Source organism: Sceloporus occidentalis, unplaced genomic scaffold (assembly GCF_023333645.1).
Source record: "Sceloporus occidentalis isolate IW3139 unplaced genomic scaffold, rSceOcc1.0.p SCAF_20, whole genome shotgun sequence".
In the NCBI taxonomy this organism is placed as follows: domain Eukaryota; kingdom Metazoa; phylum Chordata; class Lepidosauria; order Squamata; family Phrynosomatidae; genus Sceloporus; species Sceloporus occidentalis.
Window position 1 is genome coordinate 14,114,970 of NW_028317000.1, and position 27,695 is coordinate 14,142,664.

At 49.0% G+C, this 27,695-nt stretch overlaps 2 protein-coding genes across 3 annotated transcripts in view; both read left to right on the forward strand.

The window, feature by feature from the left end:
- Nucleotides 1-27,437, forward strand: SIPA1 (signal-induced proliferation-associated 1). 2 transcript variants are annotated; one of them, XM_089483104.1, is made up of 18 exons: nucleotides 1-48; nucleotides 4,445-4,554; nucleotides 8,059-8,159; nucleotides 11,392-12,679; nucleotides 12,918-13,042; nucleotides 13,955-14,143; nucleotides 14,624-14,798; nucleotides 15,842-15,945; nucleotides 16,651-16,808; nucleotides 18,154-18,751; nucleotides 20,133-20,407; nucleotides 20,680-20,907; nucleotides 20,998-21,088; nucleotides 21,841-22,003; nucleotides 22,136-22,234; nucleotides 22,647-22,725; nucleotides 23,849-23,930; nucleotides 25,504-27,437. In XM_089483104.1, the coding sequence occupies exons 4-18, from the start codon at nucleotides 11,758-11,760 to the stop codon at nucleotides 25,654-25,656; spliced, it is 3,441 nt and encodes a 1,146-aa protein (XP_089339230.1). In that variant the 5' UTR covers nucleotides 1-48; nucleotides 4,445-4,554; nucleotides 8,059-8,159; nucleotides 11,392-11,757; the 3' UTR covers nucleotides 25,657-27,437. The 2 variants fall into 2 exon arrangements, with proteins under 2 accessions (XP_089339230.1, XP_089339231.1); XM_089483105.1 differs by lacking the exons at nucleotides 1-48; nucleotides 4,445-4,554; nucleotides 8,059-8,159 and adding an exon at nucleotides 10,223-10,275.
- Nucleotides 25,780-27,695, forward strand: part of LTBP3 (latent transforming growth factor beta binding protein 3) — a 34,021-nt gene continuing 32,105 nt past the window's right edge. Inside the window, exon 1 of the mRNA XM_089483103.1 lies at nucleotides 25,780-26,234. Within this exon, the coding sequence (XP_089339229.1) occupies nucleotides 26,057-26,234 (178 nt within the window). The 5' untranslated portion in view covers nucleotides 25,780-26,056. The remainder of the gene's footprint in view (nucleotides 26,235-27,695) is intronic.

Here is a 27,695-nt window from a genome sequence, read left to right on the forward strand (position 1 = left end):
AGGAGGAAGGCGGATCCAGGCTTGGAAGCAGAGGCGGTGGATCTGGAGGTAGGAAGCAGCCTGGCTCCCCTTGAAGGCTGGGCTGCTGCCCCTGGACCCAGCTCTTTCTGGGGGGAAGAATTGGGGAGGAGGGAGGCTGGGCTGCCTCTTGGAGGGGATGATGGAGGGAAGGCTGAGAGAGGGATGATGGAGGGGCTGCTTTTGAAGGGCATCTCTCCAGGCTGGCTTTGCAAAAGGCCACCCCACTTTGCAGCCTCCTTCCCTGCATCCACAGCAAGCTCTGCAACCTGCAAAGAGGATTAGGATTTAGGAAGGAAGGAAGGAAAGGGAAAAAAGGAAGGAAGGAAGGAAGGAAGGAAGGAAGGAAGGCGCGCCCCCGAGGCTCCATTGTGTGACAAAAGCCCCCCCCCCTCCTGCCAGATGTGCCTTTCCAACCCAGCAAGGCACAACTGGAGCATGTGCAGAGTGCCTGGCTTCCCCGACCTTGCTTTTCCTTCCACCATCCATCCATCCAAATATTAGGCACCTGGAGACCCAGATGATCTTCTTGGCATACACTGGTTTCTTCCCAGGAGATGAAATGGCTCTCTCTCTTTTCCCCCAACACAACAGCCCTGCTAGGTAGGTCAGGTTGAGAGGCATGATCCAACCACAAGGGCAGCCTCCCTTATTCTCCTCCGCTTCCAGGTGTCTCAGGCCAAGAGTCCCTCTTCCAGATGTGGCTCAGATCCATCATTTCTGGATGTGCTGGCCCACATAGCCTGCTTCCAAATGTGGTCTATTCCAGATGTGCCCTAGATCCCCTGTTTTCCAGATCTGCTCGGCCACATAGCCTTCTAAATGTGACCAAGATCCCACTTTCGAGCATGTTAAGCCACAGATCCCTCTTCCAGATGTGAACTACATTCTTTGTCCAAATGTGGTCTGGATCTGTCTTCCACATGTGTCCTAGATCTCCTCTTTTCCAGATCTGCTAGGCCACATAGCTGTCCAGATGTGACCTAGATCCTGCTTCCGAGTGAGTTAAGCTACAGATGTGACCTAGATCCCTCTTCCAGATGTATCTGGATCCATCGTTTCCTGATGTGCCATCCCACATATCTTTTGAGATGTGACCTAGATCCCTCTTCCAAGTGTGTTAGGCCACAGATTCCTCTTCCAGATGTAACCTAGATCCCTATTCCAGATGTGTCCTGGATCCTCCTTCCAAGTGTGTTAGGCCACAGATTCCTCTTCCAGATGTGTCCTAGATCCCTATTCCAGATGTGATAGGCCACAGATTCCTCTTCCAGATGTGCCCTAGATCCCTATTCCAGATGTGTCTTGGATCCCTCTTCTAAGTGTGTTAGGCCACAGATTCCTCTTCCAGATGTGTCCTAGATGCCTTTTCCAGATGTGTCCTAGATCCCTATTCCAAGCGTGTTAGGCCACAGATTTCTCTTCCAGATATGTCCTAGATCCCTATTCCAGATGTGTCATAGATCATTCTTCAAGATGTGTTAGGCCACAGATCCCTCTTCCGGATGTATCCCTTGTATCCCTTTCCAGATGTGTCCTGGATCCCTCTTGCAGGTGTTTTGGGCCGCATGTCTCTTCCAGATGTGTGGACTTGCAGAGTCCATCCTACAGCCAACCTGGCTGGGGATGATGGGAGTTGTTAACAGTCTAAGGTGAAAGTGGAAGAGAAACCTTGAGGAGGTTTGCTTTAGGAGGCACTTCGGAAAGCAATGCAGAACTAGGACCGGATCTAAGAAGCAGCCTTGTGTGCGTAAGCATGTTTTTAATCCAGAGGCAATTAATCCAGCGTCAGAAGGATGTGGTTTGAGTTCAAATGCTCCCGCATTCCCTCCCACACATACAAAGGAAGCATCTCAATGAATGTGATTGATTTACTTTGCTGGAAGGGTTCAAACCTTCCTCTGCAAATGCCTTGTTTCAAAGGTTGGGATGTCTTTCAGTTGTTGTCGTTGTTGTTGTGTGTCTTCATATCGTTTCCAGTTTATCGCGAACCTATGGCAAACCTATCGCAGGGCTTTCTTGGCCCAGGTTTGCCATTGCTTTCCCTAGAGGCCAAGAGAGTGTGACTTGCTCAAGTGGGTTTCGTGGTGGAGCCAGGAATCGAACCCGGGTCTCCAGAGTTGGAGTCTGACTCTCAAACCATTGGCTGCCATAGCTGGTTGTAATAGAGACTGGGATTAAGGACTATAACATTTGAGACTGGAGTTAAGGACTAGGAGAATGGCAGTCCCATTGAAGTTCCCATGTATTATGGCACATTTAGTGGTTTGCATCCAAATTTGGATGTCAATGCAATAGAATTAGAGAAGCGTAGAGTTGGAAGGGGTCCCCAAAAGCCATAACCAGAAGCCATAAACCACAGAAGCCACAGACCTATGACTTCCCTCGTCTTGCAAGCTATGGTTTTATTCATGCAAGCCGAAACAGCACTCGCCTGGTTTGCTGCAGCGCCACACTATTGGCTCATGCTCAGTGTCACTTTGGAATAAGACGCTTGGGCCTCCAAATCCAGCGCCACAAATAGCCAACAAGCCTGGTTTTACCCATCCTGGGTTGCACATGGACTTGTCCGACGCACATGGGACCTCAGGGCCCATTTCAACCCTGGCGCACATTGAAAACGCAGGCTGTACATGTTTAAAAGGATGATGGTGGTCCGTTCCTCCGAGAGAACTTTGTTCGGAACATCCCTCTGTTATTGATTTTTTGAGGCTGGGTGCTTCTGTGTCTTTATTTTTGGGATGTCAGGCCATATGTTCATCTGCAAGCCACATGCCGTCACATAACGGGAGCCAAAGCATGCGCCAGCTCCCAAGGCTTGAAACAAAGCTGGTAGAAACTATGTTTTCTAGAATGCCAGCTCTCCCAAAATCCACAGCCAGCAGAGTCGGTGGTTATGCTGGTTGGGGATTCTGGGTATTGCAATGCTAAATGGTGATGTTTCCAAGCCCTGGCTTGGTCTGCAGAGATGCAGATCTGGGAATACTAGTCTGCAAACACTGGTTTGAAGGCTACATTCATGGATATACTTCTATGGGTACAAGCCCCATTGAAAAGAATCATAGAACAGCGCCCTATAAATAAATGTTAATACTATTAATACTAATAATAATAGAATCCTAGAATTGGAAGAGACCCCAAAAACGGCCAGCCAGTCCAACCCCATTCTGCCATGCAGGAACTCATTATCAAAGGAGCCCGTACACACACACACACACACACTTACTTCTATGCCAGCATTCTCTGAAGACGCCAAAGCCGCAGATGCCAGCACAATATTGGTAATAAACTCTTCTAAAACATGGCCACATTGCCCAAAAAACCCACATAAAACCCTATAAACATGGATCTCTTTTTGCAAGAGATCCATGCCTTAATCTGGAATGTGTTGGGATGCCTTGGACTGGGTGCAAAACTCCGGGTCTTGTGTGTTGCGATGGTCAGAACAATCGGTGCGCGGCCTTGGATAAGGAAGGAAATGTATCACAATGAGACTTGTGTAAGACTTGTGAGACTTTCATGCATCCGAGGAATCGTACTGCTGCGAACCTAGATTCACAAACGCAACCCTCCAGAGGTAAAAAGAAAGGGACTTGAATAAAAGGGACCATTTATTTTATGCTTGCCGCATGCCGTAATAATTAATTAATTAATATCCCGCTCCTCCGAACGATCGAAGCGGCTTGCATTAAAGCAAACCCATATAATACCAGATCAGCACGACAGCATTGTAACTCTGCCCCTCCCTAAACCTCCTAATAAAATGCAATTGAATGATCAAATTACTAAAACAACCAATTAATAATCAAACAACAGACAAATCACTAAAAATCTGTGCAACGCATAGCTACTTTTGCGTTTCGAACCCGGTTTGCAGCAACTGAGGATAGAAAGCGAGAAGGAGGAGGAGGAGAGCAAAACCGGGGCATTTTAAAACCAGACAGAAGAGTGGGATGGCAGGGGATTAACTATGATTTTCTATGCTATCCGGTGGTTTAATGTACACAAAATGATTTAATGCTCACAAAATGATGCACAAAGTGACCGAAAATAGTGTGTCAAAAATTACCTGCAGGCAATGTGCTGCATCAGGTGCACATGAAATGTAAATGGCTGTAACGGTTAGGTTTGGGTCTCTTCTCCAAGACTCCGGAGACCAGGGTTTGATTCCCGACTTGGCCGTGAAACCCACCTTGGGCAAGTCACACTGTCTCAGCCTCAAGGGAAGGCAATGGCAAAGCCTCCCCTGAACAAACCTTGCCAAGAAAAGGATATGTTTGCATCCAAACCTAGGGTTGCATAGGATGTTGCAATGACGGTTAAAGTGGAACCGCGGTGCCATAACGTTGTAGTGTGCAAAGGTCCCCAGGTTGGACTAGTTACTCTATTTATTCTGCTCTGACCGTTTTCTGCTTCTGCTCCCCAGGCTTCCCAGCGGATCAAGGCTGATCCCATCACCTGCCTGTTGATCCTTTTGAAACGGCGGGGATTATTGGACCTGCAACCTGGCGCATGCAACAAAGAGGCATAATCCAGGTAACATAGTCGTCCCTTTCTATGGGAGGTTGGCGCAAGAACGGATGGAATGGGTTTGGCATCTTCACTTGGAAGGGTCCAAAACATCCTGCGTAGTATCTTTGCATACCACCTATTTGTGCATTTGTATACATATACTATGCATTTGCAAATTTGCATGCGTAGGATGTATACAGTCGCGAAATGTGCAATATAAAATGGAGGTATAGCATTAATGTTATTAAAAGTGAAATTGATCAAGGCGGGAAAGATGGAGGTCTCCGTACGTTGCCTCCGTACGGTTTTGTGGGACTATGAGAACGATCCTAATGGAAGCCTCCTGAAAATGCGACTTACCTACCAATGCGCCTTTGATAGTCATGCATGCCTCAAGATGTTGGATTGGAAGTCCCATCATAGCATAGCCAATAGAGAGAGATGCTGGGAGTTGCATTCCATCAACCTCTGGAGGATTGCAGATGCTTGGCTTCATCACTTTGCTTTGCACCTTTTTGGTACCTTAAACACTTCGCTTTGCACCAGTGAAAACCAGTTGATTGGTTGGTTGGTTCTCATAGGCTGAGAGAGTGTGACTTGCCCAAAGTCACCCAAAGGGTTTCCATGGCTGTGGATGGTTAAAGTGGAAGTCAGCTTGCCGTTTCCTTGGGGGACCCATCCATCTACACTACCCAACAATAGGGACATGATGCCACTTGAATTGCCATGGCACCACCCTATTCATAAGTTCCTCCCCAAACTGTCGGATCTTGCCAGGGCAGCTAAAGTGGAATATAGTGCGAGCTCCAGGGCATTCCTGTTGTATTGCCAACTTCTCCTCAATGCCTCCCTGTCGCAAAGGGTAGCCCTAGGCGGGTCTGACGTTTCCGTGCCCCTTCCAACTCCAGCCTGGCAGGAGGAGAAAGACCCCTATTCATGCACTTTCATGCAAGCCCAGTTGCAGAAGGAGCCTGTTTGCGTCGTGACAGTTCATCTAAAGAGGAGTCGGGGAAACTGGATTTTGGACAGGGGCATCTGGGGAACCCAGCCGGACACAGCTGGCACCTTGGCAGTGCCCTTTCAGTCTTCCTGGGACCCTTGACTGCTCTTCCCCTTGCCATGGGGTGCAAGAAGCCAGGAGGGATGGGTATTTGTATGTATGTATATAAATCTGGGGTACAGCTCTCCAAATTTCCCTGCTGGTTGCACTCCGAAAATTTAAACTCTCCAAATGCATGGAGTCGAACAACTCCCTGCAATGGTTAGATTTGTAGTTGTGGGATAAGGTGCCTGATGTAACTAGCTACAAATAGTAAGTTGCTTGTAATTCCGTCCTTTGCAAGAATGAAGGCTGCATCTGCACTGCAGAAACAATGTGCCACTTTAAATCCCAGGGCTCCATGTTGTGGGATTCTAGGGTTTGTCGCAATGCTCTCTGACAGAGGAGGCTAAATAGCTCACAGAGCGACACGTCCCAGAATTGCGTAGCATTGAGCCATGGTATTTAAAATGACGACGACGACGATGATGATGATGATGATGATGATGATGATGATGATGATGATGTGGCTGGCATCTCCATTCTCTGAAGGTGCCAAAGTTGCAGATGCTGGCGAAACGTCAGCAATAAACTCTTCCAGAACATGGCCGCATCGCCCGAAAAACCCACAGAAAGCTATGGATGTCGGCCATGAAAGCCTTCGACTTCACTGTTATTATTATTGTTGTTGTTGTTGTTTATTATTATGTTTATTAATATCCTGCCTTCCTCCCAGTACAGCTTACAAATCTAAAATGGTACCAAACTGGTTTATTTCGGCAGTGCAGACGCAGCCTAGTGCATGACCGTGTCGCGTTATGGTTGCAACCCGACAAGAAAACCCAACTTATTATTGTGAAGTCGACACAATCCTCTTGCAGATTACTTGGTTTAGGTCCCAAAGTAATTAGTTACTTTCAAAGTAACTTTCCAAACCTTGGGCCAGAAAGGCATGGTTTTTGCGGCAATGGCGAAGCCCAGCAAACGTTAGCGGATGGATACGGATACACTACATTGTGTATTTGTGTGTTTGTGTCTTTGTTGGGGCCAGCGGAGGCCGCTGCTAAGGTTCTTGCTATTTCCTGAGGATGTTGCATGAAACAAGGAGAAGAGGAAGGAACCAAAATGCCGCTGTAGCCAAGGTTGTGTGTATATGTATATATGGATTCGAGGAGGGGGGCGGCGGCGAACCGACTTCCCACTTGCGCCACGCTTCCTGCGCTGGCAGGAAGCGCGTCGCAAGGTCGGTGCTGTCAGGCCGTCTCTCGGACCTGCTGCCTTCCCCGAAAAAAGAGACAGACTCTTCGGCCGGGTGAGAGGGAATGCTATGGGAGACATAGCGTCATGGACAGGGCGACGGAGGGCACTTTAAACTGGGGTGCTTCCTTCGAAACTATGCAACAAATACCCTTCCGTCTTGCAAGAGAAGCAAACCTAGGTTTGCTAAACAAGATGATTTTAAAAATGATATCTTCCTGCATGTTTCTTTTATTATTATGGTGGTTGTCGCCATCTTTGCCTTTCCTTCCTTAGCTCCTCCGCCGGCCGCTGAACGGACGCGGCGGCTAATGGCCACTTCCTTCCTCGGAGGACAAACCTTTCCTTCCTTTGGAGCATAAAGCCGTCCGGAGATGGCAACCGCGTTTCCCTTTTGGCTACTAGGAGTTTGAGTGTTGGGGGATGCGGGGAGATTGAGCTCTGGCCCCTTTGATTTTTAGTTTGGATTTGCGTTTGAGAAAGGATGGCACCGCGCAGCTTGGTTGGCTTGTTTGATCCATTTTAATGCGTTTGGAAATGAGAGGAGGGGGACTGCGACTCCCAGAACGCATACTGGCCCAGGGTGACCCAATGGGATAACTGCAAAGGAGGACACTGCAAAAAGATAGAAGACATGCAAAAGGGATCTAGGCGTCCTAGTAGAGTCAAGAGTGTGATGCGGCACTAACAAGGCCAATGCGCTTCTGGGCTGCATCAATAAAATTATAATGTCTAGATCGAGGGAAGTCATAGTGTCACTCTATTCTGGAATAATCCTGCGTCCGGTTCTTTGCACCGCAATTCAAAAGTGGGCATGCCCAAATAAAAGCTCAAAATGCTCCTTGGATTGAAGGAAACCCCATAGGTCCTAGTTGTTCCCAAACTTTGGTCCTCCAGGCCTTTGGGACTCCAACTCCCAGCAGCCCCAGCCAGCTTGGTTGATGGTCAGGGATTCTGGGAGCTGAAGTCCGGAACATCTGGAGGACCAAAGTCTGGGAATGGCTAGACTAGCAGTTTGAAGACCAGGGCTTTGGTGGTCCAGGGTTCGAAGTCCCGCTATGGAAAGTCCCAAATGATCCTGATCAAGGTGCACTCTCTCAGCCTCAGGCCATAAGAGCAGAGTCGATTTGAAGGCGCATAACGACAGCGACAGCGTAGGAAAGTGTGATAGAAAAATACAATACAATATCCCAGATCTAAAAACCTGAGCAGTTTTCTCGTTTGGTTTGCAGCTGCAATGAAATGCGGAGACCAAGGTGAAGTGTGGGAACCGCTCGCCGAGGCTGCGCTGTGACCTCCTTTGCGACCGCACCGAGGCGCGATGCTGCTGTAGGTAAGTTAGTTTGGGGTTTTATTTCTCCTTCTATGTGCAAAGTCTCCCTGTGCCCCACTGGTAAAGTGAATTTACGGGTGAATTTATGGCTTGCAAAACCTCTAGTGCGCGGTGACCCATGTACGGCCGTGCAAAACCACTGAGTGACCCTTGGGCAAGTCACACTCTCTCAGCCTCAGGGCAAGGCAATGCCAAATCTTGTCTGAACCAGTCTTGCCAGGGAAACCCCATGATAGCATTGCCTTAGGGTTGCTGTAGGTCCAAAACAACTTGAAGGCGCACAACGACAACAAAAGTGTCGGCTGTGTGAGTCCCTCAGGAGACTTTGCGGGGCACATACCCCACTGCACCCCCTTGAAAAAGTTTCATCGCAGTGCTGTGTGACCTGCCAGATCTAACTGGGATTGTATCACCCATAAACCACTCCATTGGGGAGGGATGATGGGAGTAGCAGTTCAGCAGCATCTGCCAGACCAATGGTTCTTCTCCCTTGAGGATCCATAGACTGCAGCATAGGTGGGTGCATGACTCTCTAGGCGGGCATATTGGACTCTATTTCCCATCATTCTCACCCAATACAGTCAGTGGGGGGTGATGGGCATAACAGTACAGCAATACCTGGCAGACCAGTGGTTCTTTGGTAGAAACTATAGGTGGGCAAATGCAACCTAGTCCCACAGTGCGGCACTTAGGGTCCCATAGACTACAGTGTAGGGAGTTGCATGACTCCCTAGATGGACTTGTCAAATGTAATTCCCATCATTCTCACCCAGCAGCCAGTGGGGGGGATGATGGGTATAGAAATTCAGTCACACCTGGCAGACCAATGGTTCTTCTCCCTTGGGAGAAACTATAGGTGGGCAAAATGCAGCCTAGACCCCACATTGTGGCACATGGGGTCCCATAGACTGCAGTGTAGAGGGATGCATAACTTTCTAGATGGACTATAATTCCCATAAGCACCAACCAGCATGGTCAGTGGGGAGGAATGATGGGAGTGGCAGTTCAACAACACCTCCAAAACCCACAGTGTGGTGGCACATGGGGTCCCATAGACTGCAACATAGGCGGATGCATGACTTTCTAGATGGATTATAATTCCCATCAGTCCCACCCAGCATAGTCAGTGGGGAGGGATGATGGGTGTTGGAGTCCCTCATGTGTGGGTAGGTACTGCCCATACCTCGTCTCCTTATGAAAGCAAACCCTGTCCTAGTGACAGAGTTCCCTTCAACGCTCTTCCGCAGCAGACGGTGCGCGGTTTGCCTTTCTCCGTCATCTGGCCAGTCTGAGATGGCAGGAAATCATGTCTGTTCTTTGACAGTTTGCAGAAGTCAGGTCTTGGTGCGCTTCCCCTCCGGTGTGCGGAAGTGGAGCGCCCACCGCGGCTGTAACACAATGGCAACCGCGCACTCAAGAACTGCCTTGTGCATTCCCAGCCAGGGTCCGAATTTGAGACGTCATTGAGTATCAGTTCTCCCATGTGGGAACAGAACCCAGGGTCTTCTATGTTGTTTCTGATGTACGGCGACCCTAAGGCTGACCTATTGCGGAGTTTTATGGTCAGGTTTCTTCAAAGGGGTTTTTGCCATTGCTGTCCTCTGAGGCTGAGAGAGTATGACTTGCCCAAAGCCACCCAATGGGTTTGCAGACCCAGCCGAGATTTGAACCTTTTATATAAGGGACACCATTTTACGATGCCATTGTATTTAATAGGATTTGAGCATCCACAGATTTTGGTATCTATTGGTGGTCCTGGAACCAAACCGCAGTGGATACCAAGGGCCCGCCGTGCTATAAATCCCTCCTAGACCTTGCACTCTAACTCCCACCCGAAGCAGGTGGGCTTTTGCAAGACGGAGAGGCGTTTTTCTGGTGGCAGCCCTTCCTGGGCCGTGCCATCTGTGCAGCGTGAGTCCTCTGGATGCTTATTGGGAGCGACAAGGGTTTGGGCTGGGTAGGAGGGGATAAAACGCTCCATCAAACAAGTAGGCTAATCAGCTCTCAGCATCGGCAGGATTTGATCCTAAGCGGGGTGCGGACGGTAGCAGAGTCCAACGCTGGGGTTTTACAAGGTGTGCGCAGGAGGAGCATCTCGAGGCAAGAGCGTCTCTGGGTACGTGCAGAGTGGCAGGCATCCCTTGGGAGAGGGCTCTTCCAAGCTAGAAATGGGTAGCGTGCGTGTGTTTGTGTACTGCAACTCCCAGCATTCTTCGCCATAGGCTGGCGTTGCTGGGAATGGCGGTCCAATGATATCCAGAGGGAGGCATGGCTCACAGTTCGCATAAGTGTGTATATACTTATGTGTACTGGGCTGCAATGCTTTAGAGGGAGTTGCATGTGTGTGCATTTATGTTTATGTGTACTTATGTGTACAGGTTGCATTTCCATGGTTCTGGAATGCCAAATCCCTTATTCCTGTATGCATAAATATAATGCGTTTTGTATGGAAGGTTTGGGTAACTATGGAAGGCAAAAAAACCCTCCCCAAAACCTTCTCCCCAAATGCTTTTGGGGTGCAGTTTGGCCACGTCTTGCTGCCCTGAGCCATTTTAGGCCCAAGAGTGGCCGCTTTTAGGAAACGGAAGTGACCAGGAGTTTCTTTCCTGTTTTAGCAAAATGCCTCTCCTGGGTTTAAAACGGACCCAGTGCATGGAAAGTATTATTTATTGCCCAACATTGCTTCAGAGCGAGTAGCAATTGGCCATGACACATGTGTGTGTGGATGTGTGTTTGTTCCTAAGCGTGTGCGCCTTGTGCTGATGATGCTTTTCTGCACCCCAAAATTCCAAGAGACCCCAATTCATGGGCAAGAAACCCTGCCATCTCCCCAGATTTCTGCTGCCTGACGGTCAGAGTAAGAAGCATTGCAACGTGGATATTGTGCATTTTGGGTCGGCCCAAGAAAGGTATCCCTGTTTGGTGGATTTTTGTGATGTTCTTGGAGTTCCTGGGAATTGTAGCCCTAGAACTAGGAAGCTATAGTTTGGGGGTTACAAATCCCAGGAAGATCAAGGAATCCTAGTCCCAAAAAGTAACTTTTCTAAAGCACAGCATCCTTTTCCTTAGCCTCAGGAGTCGTGGTCCCCTGAACCTCCCTTATCCAAAATGCTTGGAGCAAGAAGTGTTTTGGATTTTATACTTTTTTGGGTTTCGCATCTTTGCATCTTAATCAAATGTTTTTCTCTTGCTCACCTTCTTCCCCATTCCTTTTTTTGTTGTCCCGTTGCAGCAACCAGCTTGCAAAATGCCTAAATTTTGCCGATTCCTGATGCGCCAAGGTACCTGACTGCGGCGTGCTGACCTCTTTCCCGGCCATTGCATGGCGTCTGCCCGCTGCAGTGCCAAAGACCAACTTGCGTGCCACTGGAAGCCGCCGCTTTATAAAAGCTTCGGAAGCCCTTCCTCATGGGTGAAGGACTGAACTCTTCCGCTAAAGAGACAAAGGCCTCTTATTATCCAAGTATTTGATCCGTTGCAAAGTTTGGGAGGTGTAGTTTCGTTTCCTCCGCTCGGTTGGATCTGGGGTCTTGGGTGTTCCTTTGGGCTGCTGGCGGGTAGTGCCAGGGGGAGAGGTACCGGTGGGTGCCTGGGGGCGATGCAGTCAGACGACCTCTTCATCCGCAAGATCCGGCGCCACTCGAACCGCCCGCCTCTGACGTCCCTCTCTTTCGACACCTTCCGGACATCCAAGTCCCAGGCGGGCGAGGGCCCCCTGGTGGGGCATTGCGGCCCTCCTCCGTTGAGGTCCCCGAGGCGAAACTATCTCATGCATCGCAGCAACAGTGACGTGACACTAAGCGAAGGGGAGCTGGCGGTTGCCGCCCCGACTGCCCCTAGCTCTCCCTTGCCGCTGGCGTCGGGAAGCGCATCTGGGCTCCATCGAAACAGTAGCGGCAGCCCCAATTCATCCATCAAGGGGACGGCACCGCCTCGAGCGCGGGCACACAGCCACGAGGAGCCACGGGCCGGCAGCCCTACCGCTCGCCGATTCCGGGATCCCTTGCTTCTTCTCGGACTGTCTACCAGCGAGGTCTGGGAGACTGAAGCGGATGGTGTGACGCCAGGGGACGGAACCGGCTCCCATCCTACCCCGGAGGCAGCAGTTCCCGTGTGGGGCCGCCATTTGGCCCACTACGATGTGCAGAGCATCTTGTTTGAGTTGGGTGCAGTAGTCCGGGAATCTGAGAAGCAGGGCAACGTCACCACGGGGGCATCAGCCGCTTCTCAGTCTCGCCTGGCGGACATGACGCCCACCTCCGAGGGCGAAGCGGGCGAGGAGAAGGACGGGTCCCTGGTGCTCAGCTGCCCCTGCTTTCGGGTGGAATCTGGGGGTGAATCGGAATCTGGGATCGGCCAACACCGGGGCTCTTTGGCCGGGTTCCACTGCCCCAACATGGCGGTTTCGGTCCTGGAGGAACCACGGGAAAGCTATGGACAGAGGACCAGCCGGGGGGGCCTCGCCATTGAATACGCCGACCTCGGAGCCTGTTACTACCGGAAGCATTTCTACGGCAAGGGTAAAGAAGGATGGTGCAGACTGAAAAGCAAGGGAACAGTGACAGGGATGGTTAGGGGCTTCCTTGCAGATGGAGTTGGTGAACCTGTTCCCAGGGTTGGTTCCAAATGCAGAGTTGCTCACCAGGGTTGTGAATCCTGTCCCCATAATAGGTTCAGCCCTGTGGCGCTTCTTCATATCTCAAATTAAAATCTGCAATGCATTCACTGCCTAAATGATTTCCCTTCCTCTTTACTCAGAGCATCAGAATTTCTTTGGGGTGGATGACCAGTTGGGCGCTGTGGCTGTATCCCTGCGGCGAGAGGAGAAGGAAGGCAGCACTGGTCCGCAATACAATTACCGACTTATCGTACGGACGAGTCAGGTGGGTAATGTTTATTTTATGCCACTAGTTTGGGTGACATACAGCAATGGTCTTGCCTGGTCCCATAGGGTTGGTTTTTGCATCAGGAAGCAAAGCGATGTAAGGAAAGAAGAGGACAGTGGTGAGAGGCTCTGAACAAGGAGGACATTTTTACACAAAGGTTTTTTAGTGGATTGGAGACAGTTTGTACAGTGGGCCCTTGGTATCTGCTGGGTTTTGGTTCCAGGGCCCTTGTGGGTACCAAAATCCATGGATGCGCAAATCTACTTACATATGGTGGCGTTGCAAAACGGTGTCCCTTCTATCAAATGGCAAGATTGAGGTTTGCTTTTTGGAATATACAGTGGGAGCCCTTGGTGTCTGCTGGGGTTCCAATGGACAACAAAACCTATGGATGTTCAAGTCCCATTGGTGTAGTAAAATGGTGTCTCTTATGTAAAATAGCAAAAACAAGGTTTGCTTTTTGACATTTATGTCATCTTGGGATGTGGCTCTTGTGGTCTCTTCCAGCTCTGTGGTTCTACGATTCTATTTTCTAGCCATGGTTGAATCTGTGGATAAAGAATTTGTGGATACGGGGGGCAAACTGTATGAGCAAGCCCTTCGTTCATTTGTTTAATTTTATCCCACTTTCCTCCCGTTGTTGTGTGCTTTGAGGTCAATTTTGACATGAGCGATGACTGCAAAAACCCAACATGCAAAATCCTAGGGTTTGTAGTTTGGTGAGACGCTGCCAGCAGTCTTTGGCAGAGAAGGCGAAAGAGCTGGTGAAACGACAAATCCCAGGATGCTATAGGCTGGCGCTACAGCACTGAAAGCGCTGTCAAACTGCATTATTTCTACGGTGTAGGTGTACCCTATATAAGTTTGGGCAAGGTTGATGGTTTGATGGTTGCTGTTCTCACCTTTTAGCTCCGGACTTTGCGAGGATCCATCCTGGAGGACGCCCTTCCCCTCGCCGCCCGCCATTCCACCCCTCGCGGCATCCCTCCCAAGAAACTGCTGGAGCACGTGATGCCGGAGCTCAGCCTCCAGTGTCTCCGCTTGGCCTCCAGTTCCCCAAAAGTGCCGGAGACCTTACTCAAGCTGGACGAACAGGGGGTAAGTTGGTTTTGGGGGGGATAGAGACGCATTGATTCTAGAAGGGGTCCATCCCACCCTTCAATCGAGGGTCTTGCAAAAGCTCAACTTCACCCAACTTGGTGATGGATGATGGTGATTATAGTCCGCAACATTTGATGGGTTCCAGGTTGATACAAAGCAGTAGAATGCTGCAATTTATTTATTCGCTTCCCTCCAATTTCCATTAACTTCTGGTTTCACTGGGAGGGACTGGTACAGCTGGCAGAGGTCGGGGTTTGAGGAATATGGTCCTCGAATCTCCCGGAGTTGGCTACTCCGAGTGTATACACCCTGCACTGTTCTGTCTTTAATCTCGACAAGTCCATTGACAGCCATGTAAAACAATGTGCTTAAAAATGAGTCTGGAAAGCATCAGGTCAAGGAAATATGGGATGGGGAGGTAAGATCTTGAACTGTCATCCTCTGATCCTCCTTCTCCTCCTCCTCTTCACTCCGTAGCTCAGTTTCCAGCGGAAAGTCGGAGTGCTGTATTGCATGGAGGGACAGGGTTCGGAAGAGGACATGTACAACAACGAAGAGGCCGGCCCCACCTTCCAGGAGTTCCTAAACCTCTTGGGCGAACACGTGCGCCTGCGCGGCTTTGAGAAATACCGTGCGCAGCTGGACACCAAGAGTAAGATATTGGATGCGCACCATCATCGGTAGTTGGAGACCTCCAGGAGTGTGACTCTCATTGTCCGTTATTGCTGCTTATGCTGGACAGGGCTGCTGGGTCTTGCAGTTGGACAACATTTGTAGTGTTGCGTGATTCTACATGCTTTGGGGGATTTCTGTATGTATATTTAAAGTGAAACAATTGCAGATTGAGTCTCCCTTATCTGAAACACCTGGGCCCAGAAGTGTTTTGGATTTTGGATCTTTGTTTTCCAGATTTTGAAATATTTGCATGTACAGCGGGCTCTTGGTATCGTCCGGGATTTGGTTCCAGGACCCTCCATGGATACCCAAATCCATGGATGCTCAAGTCCCACTAAATACAGTGGCATAGTAAAATGGTGTCCCTTATATAAAAGGGTCCTGGCAGAAAACCCCAGCAGATACCAAGGGCCCACAGTGTGTGTGTGTGTGTGTGTGTGTTAAGATTTTCAAGCCCTGAATACCTGGATATGGAGGGTTGACTGTGCATAGTGAGACATCTTGGAGATGGGAGCCAAGTTTAATTATGTTTCGTATACCCAAGGTGGTGCAGGGATGAGCATGTAAACACCTGTCCATCTAAACACCGACCCAGGGACCAAACCAGGTGAGCACATGTTCCAGAATAGCACAGGTTCAGCCTGTACTATCCTGGTCCATCTGCTCAAGCCTGTTTGAAAGCTTATGCTATGGTATCTTTCATGTACTCTCAGAGGTGCAACAAGATCCCTTTGCATACTACTGAGCAATGGTGTTGGCTGTGTGCCTTCAAGTCATTTCCGACTTACAGCGACACTCAGGGAGAACCTATCATAGAGTTTTCTTGGCAAGATTTGGTCAGAGGAGGTTTGCCATGGCCATCCTCTGAGGATAAAAGAGTGTGACTTACCCAAGAACATCCAGTGGGTTTCCATGGCCAAGCTGGGGTATGAACCTTGCACTCCAGAATCGTATCCAATGCTCAAACCATGTTGAGATCTGGCTTCTGCAGAACTATATTTTCCTTCTCTGTCTTTGCAGCGGACTCCACGGGAACCCACTCTCTTTACACAACGTACCAGGACTACGAGATCATGTTCCACGTCTCCACCATGCTTCCCTATACCCCCAACAACCGTCAGCAGGTACATCTCGACCATTATTTTATTATCATTATTCATTCCTATAAGAGGAACAAGGCTATCGTTCAAGTTTATCGCAAGTAAAGTGTGGGCTCTTATTGTTCAGTGCCAGGGATGTCCAAAATAAGGGCATGCCTCCCTCCAACTAAGAAGTGTATCCCTCCTGCAAAATGTTCAGTGATTTGCAAACTTTGGTCACTGAGATGTTTTGGACATCATCTCCCAGAATTCCTCAATTCTGGGGCTTCTGGAAGTCCAAAACATCTGGAGGACCACAGTGTGGAAACCATTGATTTAGGTGATTTTATGTGATAGGTGCCATTCTCTGTTCGCAATGCCCTTCAGCATTTTGCATTGGGCACAAGGGCCAGTCTTTGTGCTGGAGGATAAATGGGCATAAATCAGGTATTAGGGATGGAAATACACATAACCCTGTTACAAAACACTTTGTAGAGAGATCTTGTCACACCCTTGAGACTAAGTAAAGAAAGAAGTTGGCAGCATGAGCTTTCGTAGGCTTAAGTCTACATCCTCGGATGCATTCAGACTACATAGCTGAATAGATGTATCGGAGAGGAAGGAGTGAACAGTTCTCCCCAAATACAAACATTCAGGCGCATCAGCCTCCAGGGTGGATCCAGTGCGGATCTTGCCATCCGGCGTGCAATTTCTCTAGTGAAACTCTCCCTTTTGCCCTCCATTTTGCAGCTGCTGAGGAAGCGCCACATTGGGAACGATATCGTCACCATCGTCTTTCAGGAGCCCGGGGCCCTTGCCTTCACGCCTCGCACCATTCGGTCCCACTTCCAGCACGTTTTTATCGTGGTGAGGGTTCACGAATCTTGCGGCGAGCACACAACCTACAGGTAAGGAAGACGCCGGTTGCGTATGTGTATGTGTGTGCAAACCTGGAGTAAGCCACTGTGACTTTTGAAGTTGTCCTCGATTGTACAGGTTGGGTCTCCTTTATCCAAAATGCTTGGGACCAGATGTGTTTTGGAGTTGGGATTTTTGAATGTATTGATTTGGATTTAGAAATACCTGTATTTGCATATATAGTGGGCCCTTGGTATCCGCTGGGGTTTGGTTCCGAGTTCCCGCATTTAAATACAACGGCATAGTAAAATGGTGAGCCTTATATCAAATGGCTTGCTCTCTTGGAATAGATAGTCGGCCCGCCTTATCCGCTGATTTTTTTAATCCATGGATTCAAGCATCCACGACTTGAAAATATTCCCCAAAGGTATCCATTCCAAATAGCAGCCCTTGATGTTGCCATAAGGGACACCATTTTACGATGCCACTGTATTTAATGGGACTTGAGCGTCCATGGATTTTGTAATGTATTGAGGGTCCTGGAACCAAGCCCCAGCGGATAACAAGATCCCACTGTATGTATGTATGTATGTGTATATATATATATATATATATATATATATATATATATGTTGAATATTTTCAAGCCACGGATGCTTGAATTCTGGATCTGGGAGACTCAACTTATAAGGTGCCAGCAGAGGGTGCTGCAAGGCTTGCTTCTTTAGCCACCGGTTCAACAAGCCATGGCTTGGAAATACTCCAGAACGATAGAAATCCCAAAAAGCGAACCTCGATTTTGCCGTTTTATATAAGGGGCGCCATTTTACTAGGCCACTGTATTTAATGGGACTTGAGCATCCATAGATTTTGGTATCCTTGGGGGTCCTGGAACCAAACCCCAGCAGATACCAAGCGCCCACTGTATGTATATATTTTTGTCTTCATTTGCAAAAGGAACTTGTAGCACCTTTGAAAGAAGGAAGTAGCATAAGCTTTCGTAGACTTAAGCCTACACAAAAGCATGCATTTGGAGAAGTAGCCTGAAGTCTATGAAAGCTCATGCTTTCTTGCAGCTAGTTTCAAACAGAGGCTGGATGGCCATCTGTCGGGGATGCTTTGATTTAGATTTCCTGCATGGCAGAAGGAGGTTGGACTGGATGGCCCTTGGGGTCTCTTCCAACTCTATGATTCTATAATTCAAAGGTGCTACAGGATCCTTTTGCATACTGATTTTCCAGACTAACACGGCTACATCTTTGAATTTTTCTCCATCGCTTAGACGCGATGGATGAGATTCTGCATGCTCAGCATAGCTTTTAATAATTCAGTGTTCAGTGTTATAGGTGTGACTTGTAAGTATGCGCTCGCTTTTTCTCTGCCATTCCTCCCCAGCATGGCTGTCAGTTGTACCAAGGACATCCCACCCTTCGGTCCCTTCATCCCGGCTGAGAACTCCTTCCTCAAAGGCCCGGCTTTCCGAGACCTTTTGCTCGCCAAAGTGATCAACGCGGAAAATGCGGCGGAGCGCTCAGGGAAGTTCCACGCCATGGCCACCCGCACCCGCCAGGAATACCTCCGCGACCTGGCCCTCAACCATGCCACCACCAGCACTTTGGAGGCCTCCTCGTCCCGCCTGGCCCTCATCGCCTTGGCAGCCAAGAAGCGCGAGAAGTCCAAGGTGCCCAAGGGGGCGGAGGCACACAGCGCGGGCGCTTTGGTCTGGGGCGTGTGGGCGCGGGACGGCCTCCGTGGACCTGAGAGCAAGGCTCCGGAGTTTCGGTGCCTGCTGGGCATCTCAGCCGAGTTTCTAGTCCTCATTGACGCCCGCGAGAAGAGGGTGGTCTTTAACTGCTCCTGCCGGGACATCCTGGCTTGGACCTTCTCCGAAAGCTGCACTTTGGACCTCTACTATGAGACGGGGGACTATATTTGCATGCGTGTGGATGAAGGGCAGGCGACTGACATTCGGGACATCGTCCACCGGCTGCAGGTAAGCATTCCCATCATTTGTGGGGATGGACAATGGTGAGGTTCATATTGGGGGAAGCATCTGGGGATGCAACCATAGGTACTAGTCCCTTGGATAGGGGAGTTGCACTGTACTTTGTCTTTAAAGAGAGAATCATAGAATCATGGACCTGGAAGAGACCCCTAGGGCCATCCAGTTCAACTCCCTGCCATGCAGGAACTCTAAATCAAAGCATCACCGACAGATGGCCATCCAGATCTCCAAAGAAGGAGACTGCACCATTCTCCAAGCCAGTGTCTTCCACTATTGAACAGCTCTTACTCTCAGGAAGTTCTTTCTAATGTTGAACTTGAATCTCTTTTCCTTAGCTTGCACCCATTGTTCTGGGTCCTACTCCCTGGAGCAGCAGAAAACAAGCTTGCTCCATCTGCAGTATAAGAATACAGTTGGCCCTCCACATTTGCGGTTTTGACTGATATGTCCTCTCTAGGAATCTCTAGGTCCTCCAATGTGACTGTATTGGAAGTTGACCATAGAGTTGTGCTGGAGAGCCTAGACGCTCCTAGATAAAACACTTCTCTAGGCATTTGTAGGTCCTCCAGGATGATTCTATGGCCAGCCCAGGATTTCCTCTGCTCCATCTCGGATTCGCCCCTTTTCACTTGCTGCCCCTCACTCCTGTACCTTCTTCCCCCGCGAGACACAAGAGCCATCACTTATTTAACCAGCTTCAAAACGGAGCTGAAGACCATCCTGTTCAGAGAAGCGTTCCCAGGCATTGCATAATTGTCACTTGCTATTTGATGTTCTTTTGTTGTCTGTTTTATTGAACCATTTCCTGTATTGCTATGTATTTTATATGTATTATCTTACTAGACAGGCCCCTTCCCCACCACCACTCCCTTCTCTTCTGTGTCGTGTCTTTTTAGATTGTAAGCCTGACGGCAGGGAACCGTCCAATTAAAAAGATTGTATGTACAGCGCTGTGTAAATGTACAGCGCTTTATAAATAAAGGTTAATAATAATAATAATAATAATAATAATAATAATAATATAGTTACACTGGAGGACCTGGAGATTCCTGGATAGGTGTTATTTGCTGTTTTCCAGGGTCCTTCACCCCTAACCCTAGAGAATGTGGAGATCCTTTGTGGATGATAAGGCTTACAGTATCCAAAAGCATTCTAAAAACAGCTCCTGCTCTCCTTTCAGTCAAAACACATTGTTCTTGCATTGTAGTCACGTAACTAACAAGGAAGGCGTTGGAAGGTCTTTGAATGGGAACGTAAATTGGTATTAGATCTGACGATTTATTACGTTTAATGAGTAAGTGCCAAATCTTTCCACGCCTTTAATGGTTCCCTTGTGTTTCCCTTTCGCGCCTTTCCCCTGCTTTGCCAGTTGGTGACCCGGGGCTGTGAGACGCGGGAGCTGACGCTGTTGAGGAACGGAGTTGGGCAGCTGGGCTTCCAGATGGACCACGAGGGCTTTGTGACCGACGTGGAGCGCTTCACGTTTGCCGAGAAGGCTGGGCTCCAACCGGGGGCTCGCCTGGTCCGAGTCTGCGAGAGACCGCTGCCCAGCCTCAGCCACGCTCAGACCACGGAGCTCCTGCGCACGGCCAAGAAGGTCACCATCACGGTGGTACCCCCGGATGAGAACGGGAAACCCAGGAGGTGAGCAAGTCACGTTGTTGTTGTTGTTGTTGTTGTTGTTGTTGTTGTTGTTGTTCTCCTCCTCCTCATCATCACCATTTATATCCCACCATTTATATCCCACCAAAGTACCAAGGCAGGCTTACATCTGGAGGGCCACAGATCTCCATCTTTTTGCTCTACTGTTACCGTTCACACTTGGTTGGAAGCTAACCATCGACTTGCGTTCTGGCTCTGAGAGCATCCATCTTCCAGGTTGCGTATTACCGTCCTCTTTCTGGTCTTTTCTGCAGGAGCTTCTCAGAGCTGTACCAAAAGTCTTTGCAAGAGAAGAGGAGGAGCGAGCCACCGGCCGGAGAAGTTGAGCTGACCAAGCCAGGGAGCGAGGCCGGGTTCAAGCCGGCCACACTCCAGCTCCTTCATTCCCTCTCCTTGCAAGATGGACCCCCGCACAGTCTGGCCGAAGAGAGGACTGAATTTCTACGGAGCCACAGTGATCGAATGCCTGGACCTACAGACTCGTGAGTTACCCTTATACATCCTAAGGTTCCTTGATGTCCTCCAGACATGTGGTGAGTAACTCAGAGCCTCTTGTATTTTGTTTCCTTCAGGGTGCCATCTCAGGACGTCCCTGTCGCTTCCAATCCCCCTCCGGATCTCATCTTGGGTGCCACTCCGAAGGCCCCTCCAGACCACAATACAGTAAGTATCGTAAGAGTTGGATGTGACTTGAAACTTTGCACATTGCTCATGGAGACATGGCACCGCTACTCCATCCACAAGGAATGAGTATCCGTCTGTCCCCAAAATCAACCAAGGAGAGTCCATCGCTCCAGTGCCATACAATGTCCATTTATTTTACTTATATCTCACTTTTCTCCCATCGTGAAACTTGGCGTCAGGGTGCATTTCAGTCAAGGGTAGGGGAATACATTTAAACTCAAGGGCTACATTGAATGTTCGTGTTATCGTTTTACTGTTGAGAGGTCCTCATTTGGAATGGACCCCCAGAAAGGTCATTTTGCATGAATCCCAATCCTTTTGCTCAGGTTGGCTCCCTCCACATGGGTTGGACTATAATTCCCATCATCACCAAAACAGAGGCATGTTGGGTTGTTAGTGTTAGTCCTACCAATATGGAGGGTGCTACATTTGGGGAAGGCTGCCATAACACTGGGATACAATTCCTCTCCAAGTTTGTGCAGAATGGCAGAACGGAGCAAGCCCTTGCGTTGGCACAGCTGTTCTTTAAAAACTCACACATATATTTCAGATTTTTAATGGATTTTAGTGCATTTTTAATATAACTGAAGCATGTAACCGTGGTGCCAGACCCGCCGCCCGCACCTATGCAACCGTACCCTCCTATCTTTCCATTGCCGCGATTGACTCCTGCACCAGACAGCCTTCCACTTGCTCTTCCTGCCATGCAAAGACACTGCCATTTATTCCAGGACCGTGGAGGAGATCCTGTTGCAAACAAGAAAGTTTCGGTCATGGGTCAAGAAGTCAAAGGGCCTCTGCCCTCAGGAGAGAAGGCTTCCCTCCCTTCGGAGTCCAGCGAAACCGATAAATTTCTGCCACGGACCCTTTCCTTGCGCAACTCCATCACCAAAAGTAAGACGCTCCTCCGACTCTTCTGGCTTTCCAAACCCCACTCCTTTCAAAAGTGCTCACTTGGGTGACATTTGGGTTGGATCAGCTTTTCTTTGAGAACTGAGGATGTTTCCTTCTCCTTTATCCCCGCAGTCCTCTCCGAAGCTGGCGAATCGCCGGAGGATGAATGGGAATCCATTGCTAACTTGGCCTCGGCTTGCAACAGCATCCTGGAAGCCCTTTCCAGGGAAGGTTAGTGTTGGAAACGGAACAAGCGGACTGAGATTCTGGCAGAAGTGGGCAACTGTCATGGGTCTGTGGGTCAGTCTTTGGCTCCTGGGACCCCCCAAGAGTCACAAGGATGGCCAGAAATACCCAAATCAAAGGTGGTCAAAGCTGGCCAGAAGTCCACTTCTGCTTTTGGACAATGACCAAATGATAACTTTGAAGTTGAAGGCTTTCATGGACAGCTTCCATAGTTTCTTGTGGGTTTTTCGTACCATGTGGACATGTTCTGGAAGAGTTTATTCCTGATGTTTCGCCGGTATCTGTGGCTGTCATCTTCAGAGAATGCTGGCATGGAATACACACACACACACACACACACACACACCCCTCCCTATTGAGGGTAATGCAACCTGCCTCCGCCTTTTCTCATCCCCAGGGCAGCATGTGCCGGAGAACAGGGAATCCTTATGCACCGCCGTCCAGAGAAGCGCAAGCCAGCAGCAACCCAATGAGGAGTAAGACGCCGCTCTGTCTGTGTGCCTTGCATGTGTGTATTTCCCTTCTTCAAGACTACAGCTCCCCAAATCTTGGGGGATTCTGGGAGTTGTAGTGGAAAAAAGTGACATTCGCAAGCTCTATTTAACAGGGTAAATGTGTCATCCTTGCTTCGGTGCCCCTTATTTGCCTTCCCTCTGTCCTCCAAGACATAGAAGGTGAGAAACAGCTGTTTGTGTGCACTCCTTTTTTGAAATCTCCATCTTTTATGTTTGTCAAGGGCTTAGTATGGAAACATCTAGTGGCCAAATAGTATCCTTTGTTTGGTGCCTTTCAGTTGTCTCCAACCGCCGCCGACCCTATCATAGGGGTTTCTTGGCAATGTTTGTTCCAAGGGGGTTGGCCATTGCCTTCCTTTGAATCTTTCCAACAGCATCCGATATTCCCTGGCAGTTTCCCTCCCAAGTACTAACCAGGCCTGACCCTGCTTAGCCGCTAAGATCAGGCAGGGTCTGGTCCTATTAATACAGATCCCAGTCTCTATGGTTCTGGATTAAAAAATAGACTTAAATAGGGCGGTGAGAGAGATTCCTTATACCAAGTCAGACCTTTGTTCCGTTTTGTACATGTTACAGGCGCGCAACATGCAAGGACACATGTGGTCCATAGGCCCTCCCCTAAACTGCATCACCTGCATTTGGTGGCAAATGGATAAAGGCCATTAAAGCAAGGAGGAAATGTTTGCTTTAAATGGGAAGAAAACTTTCCTTGCTTGTTGCAAGGGCTTTAAAACAATTTGACACCAAAATCGACAGCGAGGACGAAAACCTAGACTTGAAGGCACACAACACACACACACAATAGGATTCCACCCTTCTGTTGTTAGATTATTGCATTGGGTTTGTGATAAGGAACCCACTTAGAGGCGTTTGTACCCTTAAACCTAGCCAAGCAATATTTTAAAAATCACATAAAATTGCACATCCAAGTAAGGGCAAACGGATAGCGGTGCAATGCAGTATTCAGAGCCGTCCGAAACATATTTTGTGTATTACCTACGGACAAAGTAACTATCTGACATTCTATTCCCCTCTTTGTGCTTCCTTCCACCTCCCACCTTCCCTCTTTGGTCGACTCTTCCAGTTCCCAGGATGCTCTAAGTCTTGCCGACAAGGTTTTGCATTTGGAATCGACGCTTAAGAAACTTCAGGAAGATCTTCAGAGGGTGAGAGAGAGGTTTTTTATATATGTGTGTGTGTATGTATATATATGTATATATGTATATATGTGTGTGTGTGTGTGTGTGTGTGCGCGCAAAAGGTGGCGGGGCAGAGATGAGAACGATCTGTCACGTTTTCCCACACAAACACATTGTGGATGTGCGCAGTGCGCTCATGCTCTGGGTCAAGGCAGCAGTACCATGCTGCTGTTGGCTTGGCTGCAACAACAACAGAGCAAAGTGCATTATGGTAACACAAGATTGGTGTTGGATTTTGTTATCCACTGAGGGTCCTGGACCCCTTTGGGGGTATTAGATACTGACCCAAACAGCACTGGATACACTTCATATAGCGTATAATCATACATCCGGCAAAGCAAGAATCTCTCCGAGCGGAAAATGTCCAGCTTGCAATATCATGCCAAAAGGAGAAGGGGCCAAACCATGCTGCCGCTGAATGCAGGCCAACAGAGAAGGGATGTGTAATGTTTGTGTTGCCTTATCATCCTATCTACACACGCTCGCACATACACACCCCAGATGTTGGTCCTTCATGTAACAAAGCCTGGCCTGGTGATCTCATGGAGTGGGTGGGCTCTTATCCTTTTGAGCTTTTCTCAGCCTCGCTGTTTTTGTAATTGGATGGTTCGGTTTGGGGTTTGGTTTCCCAAATTGCTTCCGTCGAGTCGCTGTTTTATATTCAGTTGCTTCTTGCTTTGGGAGTTTGCTTCCAAAGCTGAAAAGCGGGACACAAGTGCCTTCATAAATTACAATATGAAACTATAACCGGGCAAAGAAGTTGTCGCTTAAGCTTATGTAGATTTGGTGTAAGAGACCAAGTCTATGAAAGCTCATGCTGCGACTTCTTTTGCACAGTTAGATCCCTTTGCAGACCCATATTCCAGACTAACATGGCTACCTCTCTTACAGTTACAATTTGCACATCCAGCCAGATTTGCACTAGATGTGAGGACATACCCGCATCCATTGGGGATCTATGATAAAGATAAATTCTCCCCATACAAGAAGGAGTTACCAAATGTCTTTGGTCCTGTATGAATTTGGGGGGCATTCAGACGTCGGGGTTTTTAGTGCAAATATGCAAAATCTGGGATGAATGTGGGATGGATCTGTGCTGTTCACATACATTTCGAATGTATCCAATAAAGTGAGCAATACACCATAGGATCATAGAAATTGGAACAGAGACCAAGGGCCATCCAGTCCAGCCCCATTCTGCCATGCAGGAACTCTCAGTCAAAGCATCCCCAACAGATGGCCGTCCAGCCTCTGTTTAAAGACCTCCAAAGAAGGAGACTCCACCATCTTTCAGTGTATTCCACTGTCAGGAGATTCCTCCTAATGTTGAGCTGGAATCTCTTTTCCTATAGTTTGCATCCATTGCTCCATTGTGTCCTAATCTCTGGAGCAGCAGAAAACAAGCTTGCTGCATCCTCAATATGACATCCCATCAAACATGGAGAGTTCACCACCCTCCAAGTTGAACGTCCCTTATAGTGGTGGGAACACCCTTCTCCTCTTAAATGGATCTTTTGAACTTTGCCTTTTCCTCCTTCAGGAGAAAGCCGAGAAGGCCGCCTTGCAAGCCGAAGTCCAGAGCCTGCAGGAGAACACCCAGCGCTTGAAGGAGGCGTCGGAGACGGCCGCGGCTCAGCTCAGCCAAGTCACGCAAATGCTGGGCGGCCCCCCGACGCCCCCCCACTGCCCCTGAGGTTTCCCCCTTGAAATCTCCATCTTCTCCTTCTCAGCCCCAGGAGCAAGTGACCTGTCTCTCTCTCACTTTTCCAGGGAGATGCAAGAGACACTTTGGACTGTCACCAGCTTCCAGACTCTGCTGTTGGTCTGTTGAAGCACCAGCTTCTGGTCTGATTATTTCAAGAGACCAGTGGGACAAAGGAGGGTGATGTTTGGGTTTTGTGCAAATACTATCAGTCTTCCTGGGTAAGATGAGCCCTTCCAGCTTGTGGCTAGTAGACAAATGCCCTCCTGGCCATGGAGAGACCTGCCGTCCAGACACTCAGTTCCCCGGCGCATTGCGGCACCGGCCTGTCGCTTAGTCCGAAGCCGTACGGCCCTCCTAGCTGTGATGGTGGGTGGGTGGGTAGTTGGGGATGACTTGGGTTGTCATTGTGTTGTTGTTTCTACCAGATTTTAGGATCTTGGACTTTTTCTTGCCACTATTCCCCCATCCGAAAGGGAACGCCACAATGCAGTGGCTCCGTCGGAAAAGACGGGGAGACACAGTTCACCAGGCAATAATTGCAGATCGCCTTGGAGGTTACGGAGAGTGTAAGGAACGAACCCGCGTTGGTGGTGGTTTACTACACTGGGCAAGAGGCGTGGGGTGGTTGGTCTTGAAACCTTCTCCTCTTCCTCTCTCTTTCTCTTCCTTCCTCCTTCCTTCCTTCTCTCCTCCTCTTCCAAATTCCAGCACTGATCTGGGTCGCGCCGGCTGCTACTTTGGGGCGGCATCCTTTGCGTACCTAATTAACTGTGAATTTTTTAATTTGGAAAACTGTGACATGTCCTCCTTGCCTCGCCTCCGTCCTCCTCGCCTTGTGGTCCTGATTCCCCGTCTCTGCTTGCAACCTTCTGACTCGATTCCTCGGTGAGACGGAAGAGATGGCCTCCCGTCTACTCTTTCTCTCGCTCCGACTGGTGCTATCCATTCCTCGTCCTTTCCGCTTCTGCTCCTCTTTGTCCATACCTCAGTCTTCCTGACTTCTGGAAGCGGGAATTGTAGGGTTGGAAGGGACACCCAAGGGCTAGCTAGTCCAACCTTTTGCTACCACATACTGCAAGATATCCATAGCTAAAGCACCTTTGATCCGTGGCCGTCCCAAAAAAAGGAAGGAGATTCCGCCATCTTCTAAGGTAGTCCGTTCCACTGTCGAAAAACCTTTGCCGTCAGGAGAGTTTTTCCAAAACGGAATCTCCTTCCTCGAGATCCAGATCCATGGCTTTGGGTCTTGCGGAAAAGGTGCTTGCTCCATCTTCCATGTTGAGATCCGGATCCATGGGGCTGGGCTTTGCAAAAAGTATTCTTGCTCCATCTTCCATGTTCAGGTCTGGATCCATGGGTTTGGGTCTTGCAGAAAAGACGCTTGTTCCATCTTCTATATGGAGACCTGAATCCATGGATTTGGGCTTTGCAGAAAAGATGCTCGCTCCATCTCCCACGTTGAGATCTGGATCCATGGGTCTGGGCTTTGCAAAAAAGACACTCGCTCTATGTTCCATGTTTTGACAGACCCTCATAGACATGGGATGCATGGGGTGTCCTTCTTTTGGGGGAGGGGACTTCTGACATTTCTGACTGTTCTGCCCATATTTCATCTTTCTTGGACCAAGGTTTAAGGAGGAGGCAAGGAAAGGAGAATGGATTGCCAGTCTGTCTCTTCCCTCGTAACTCCTCTCCCAGTCTATATTTGAACTGAATGTACAGACTTAGCCGTCCCCTTCCTTGTGCAATAAAGTCTTGGTCTGCAGCCATACGGTGGTGGGCTCCGCTGTCCGCTTTGCGAACGCTCTTTGCGGTTGTGTGTTTGCGCATGTGTGTGTAAACCAAACCCTGGGTTCATGTGTGCCTCCCTTTCCCACATATTAAGCTAAGGAAAAGCAATGGGGTTTCCAGGTGGAGGATAAAAATCGATGCTTTTCTTTTTGGGTGTCCACAGTTAACAGAGTTAATGTGATTTGTTTCCGGAAGCTGGCCTTCCTCGCTTGTCCGGACTTGCTCTCAGGAGGCGT

What these genes read in the sequence shown, in the direction of transcription:
- SIPA1 (XM_089483104.1), top strand. Translation starts at nt 11,758, where the DNA reads ATGCAGTCAGACGACCTCTTCATCCGCAAGATCCGGCGCCACTCGAAC. An exon ending in GAGAACGGGAAACCCAGGAG is followed by an intron (nt 20,408 to 20,679) that starts GTGAGCAAGTCA and finishes TCTTTTCTGCAG; the next exon opens with GAGCTTCTCAGAGCTGTACC. An exon ending in CAGCAGCAACCCAATGAGGA is followed by an intron (nt 22,726 to 23,848) that starts GTAAGACGCCGC and finishes CGACTCTTCCAG; the next exon opens with TTCCCAGGATGCTCTAAGTC.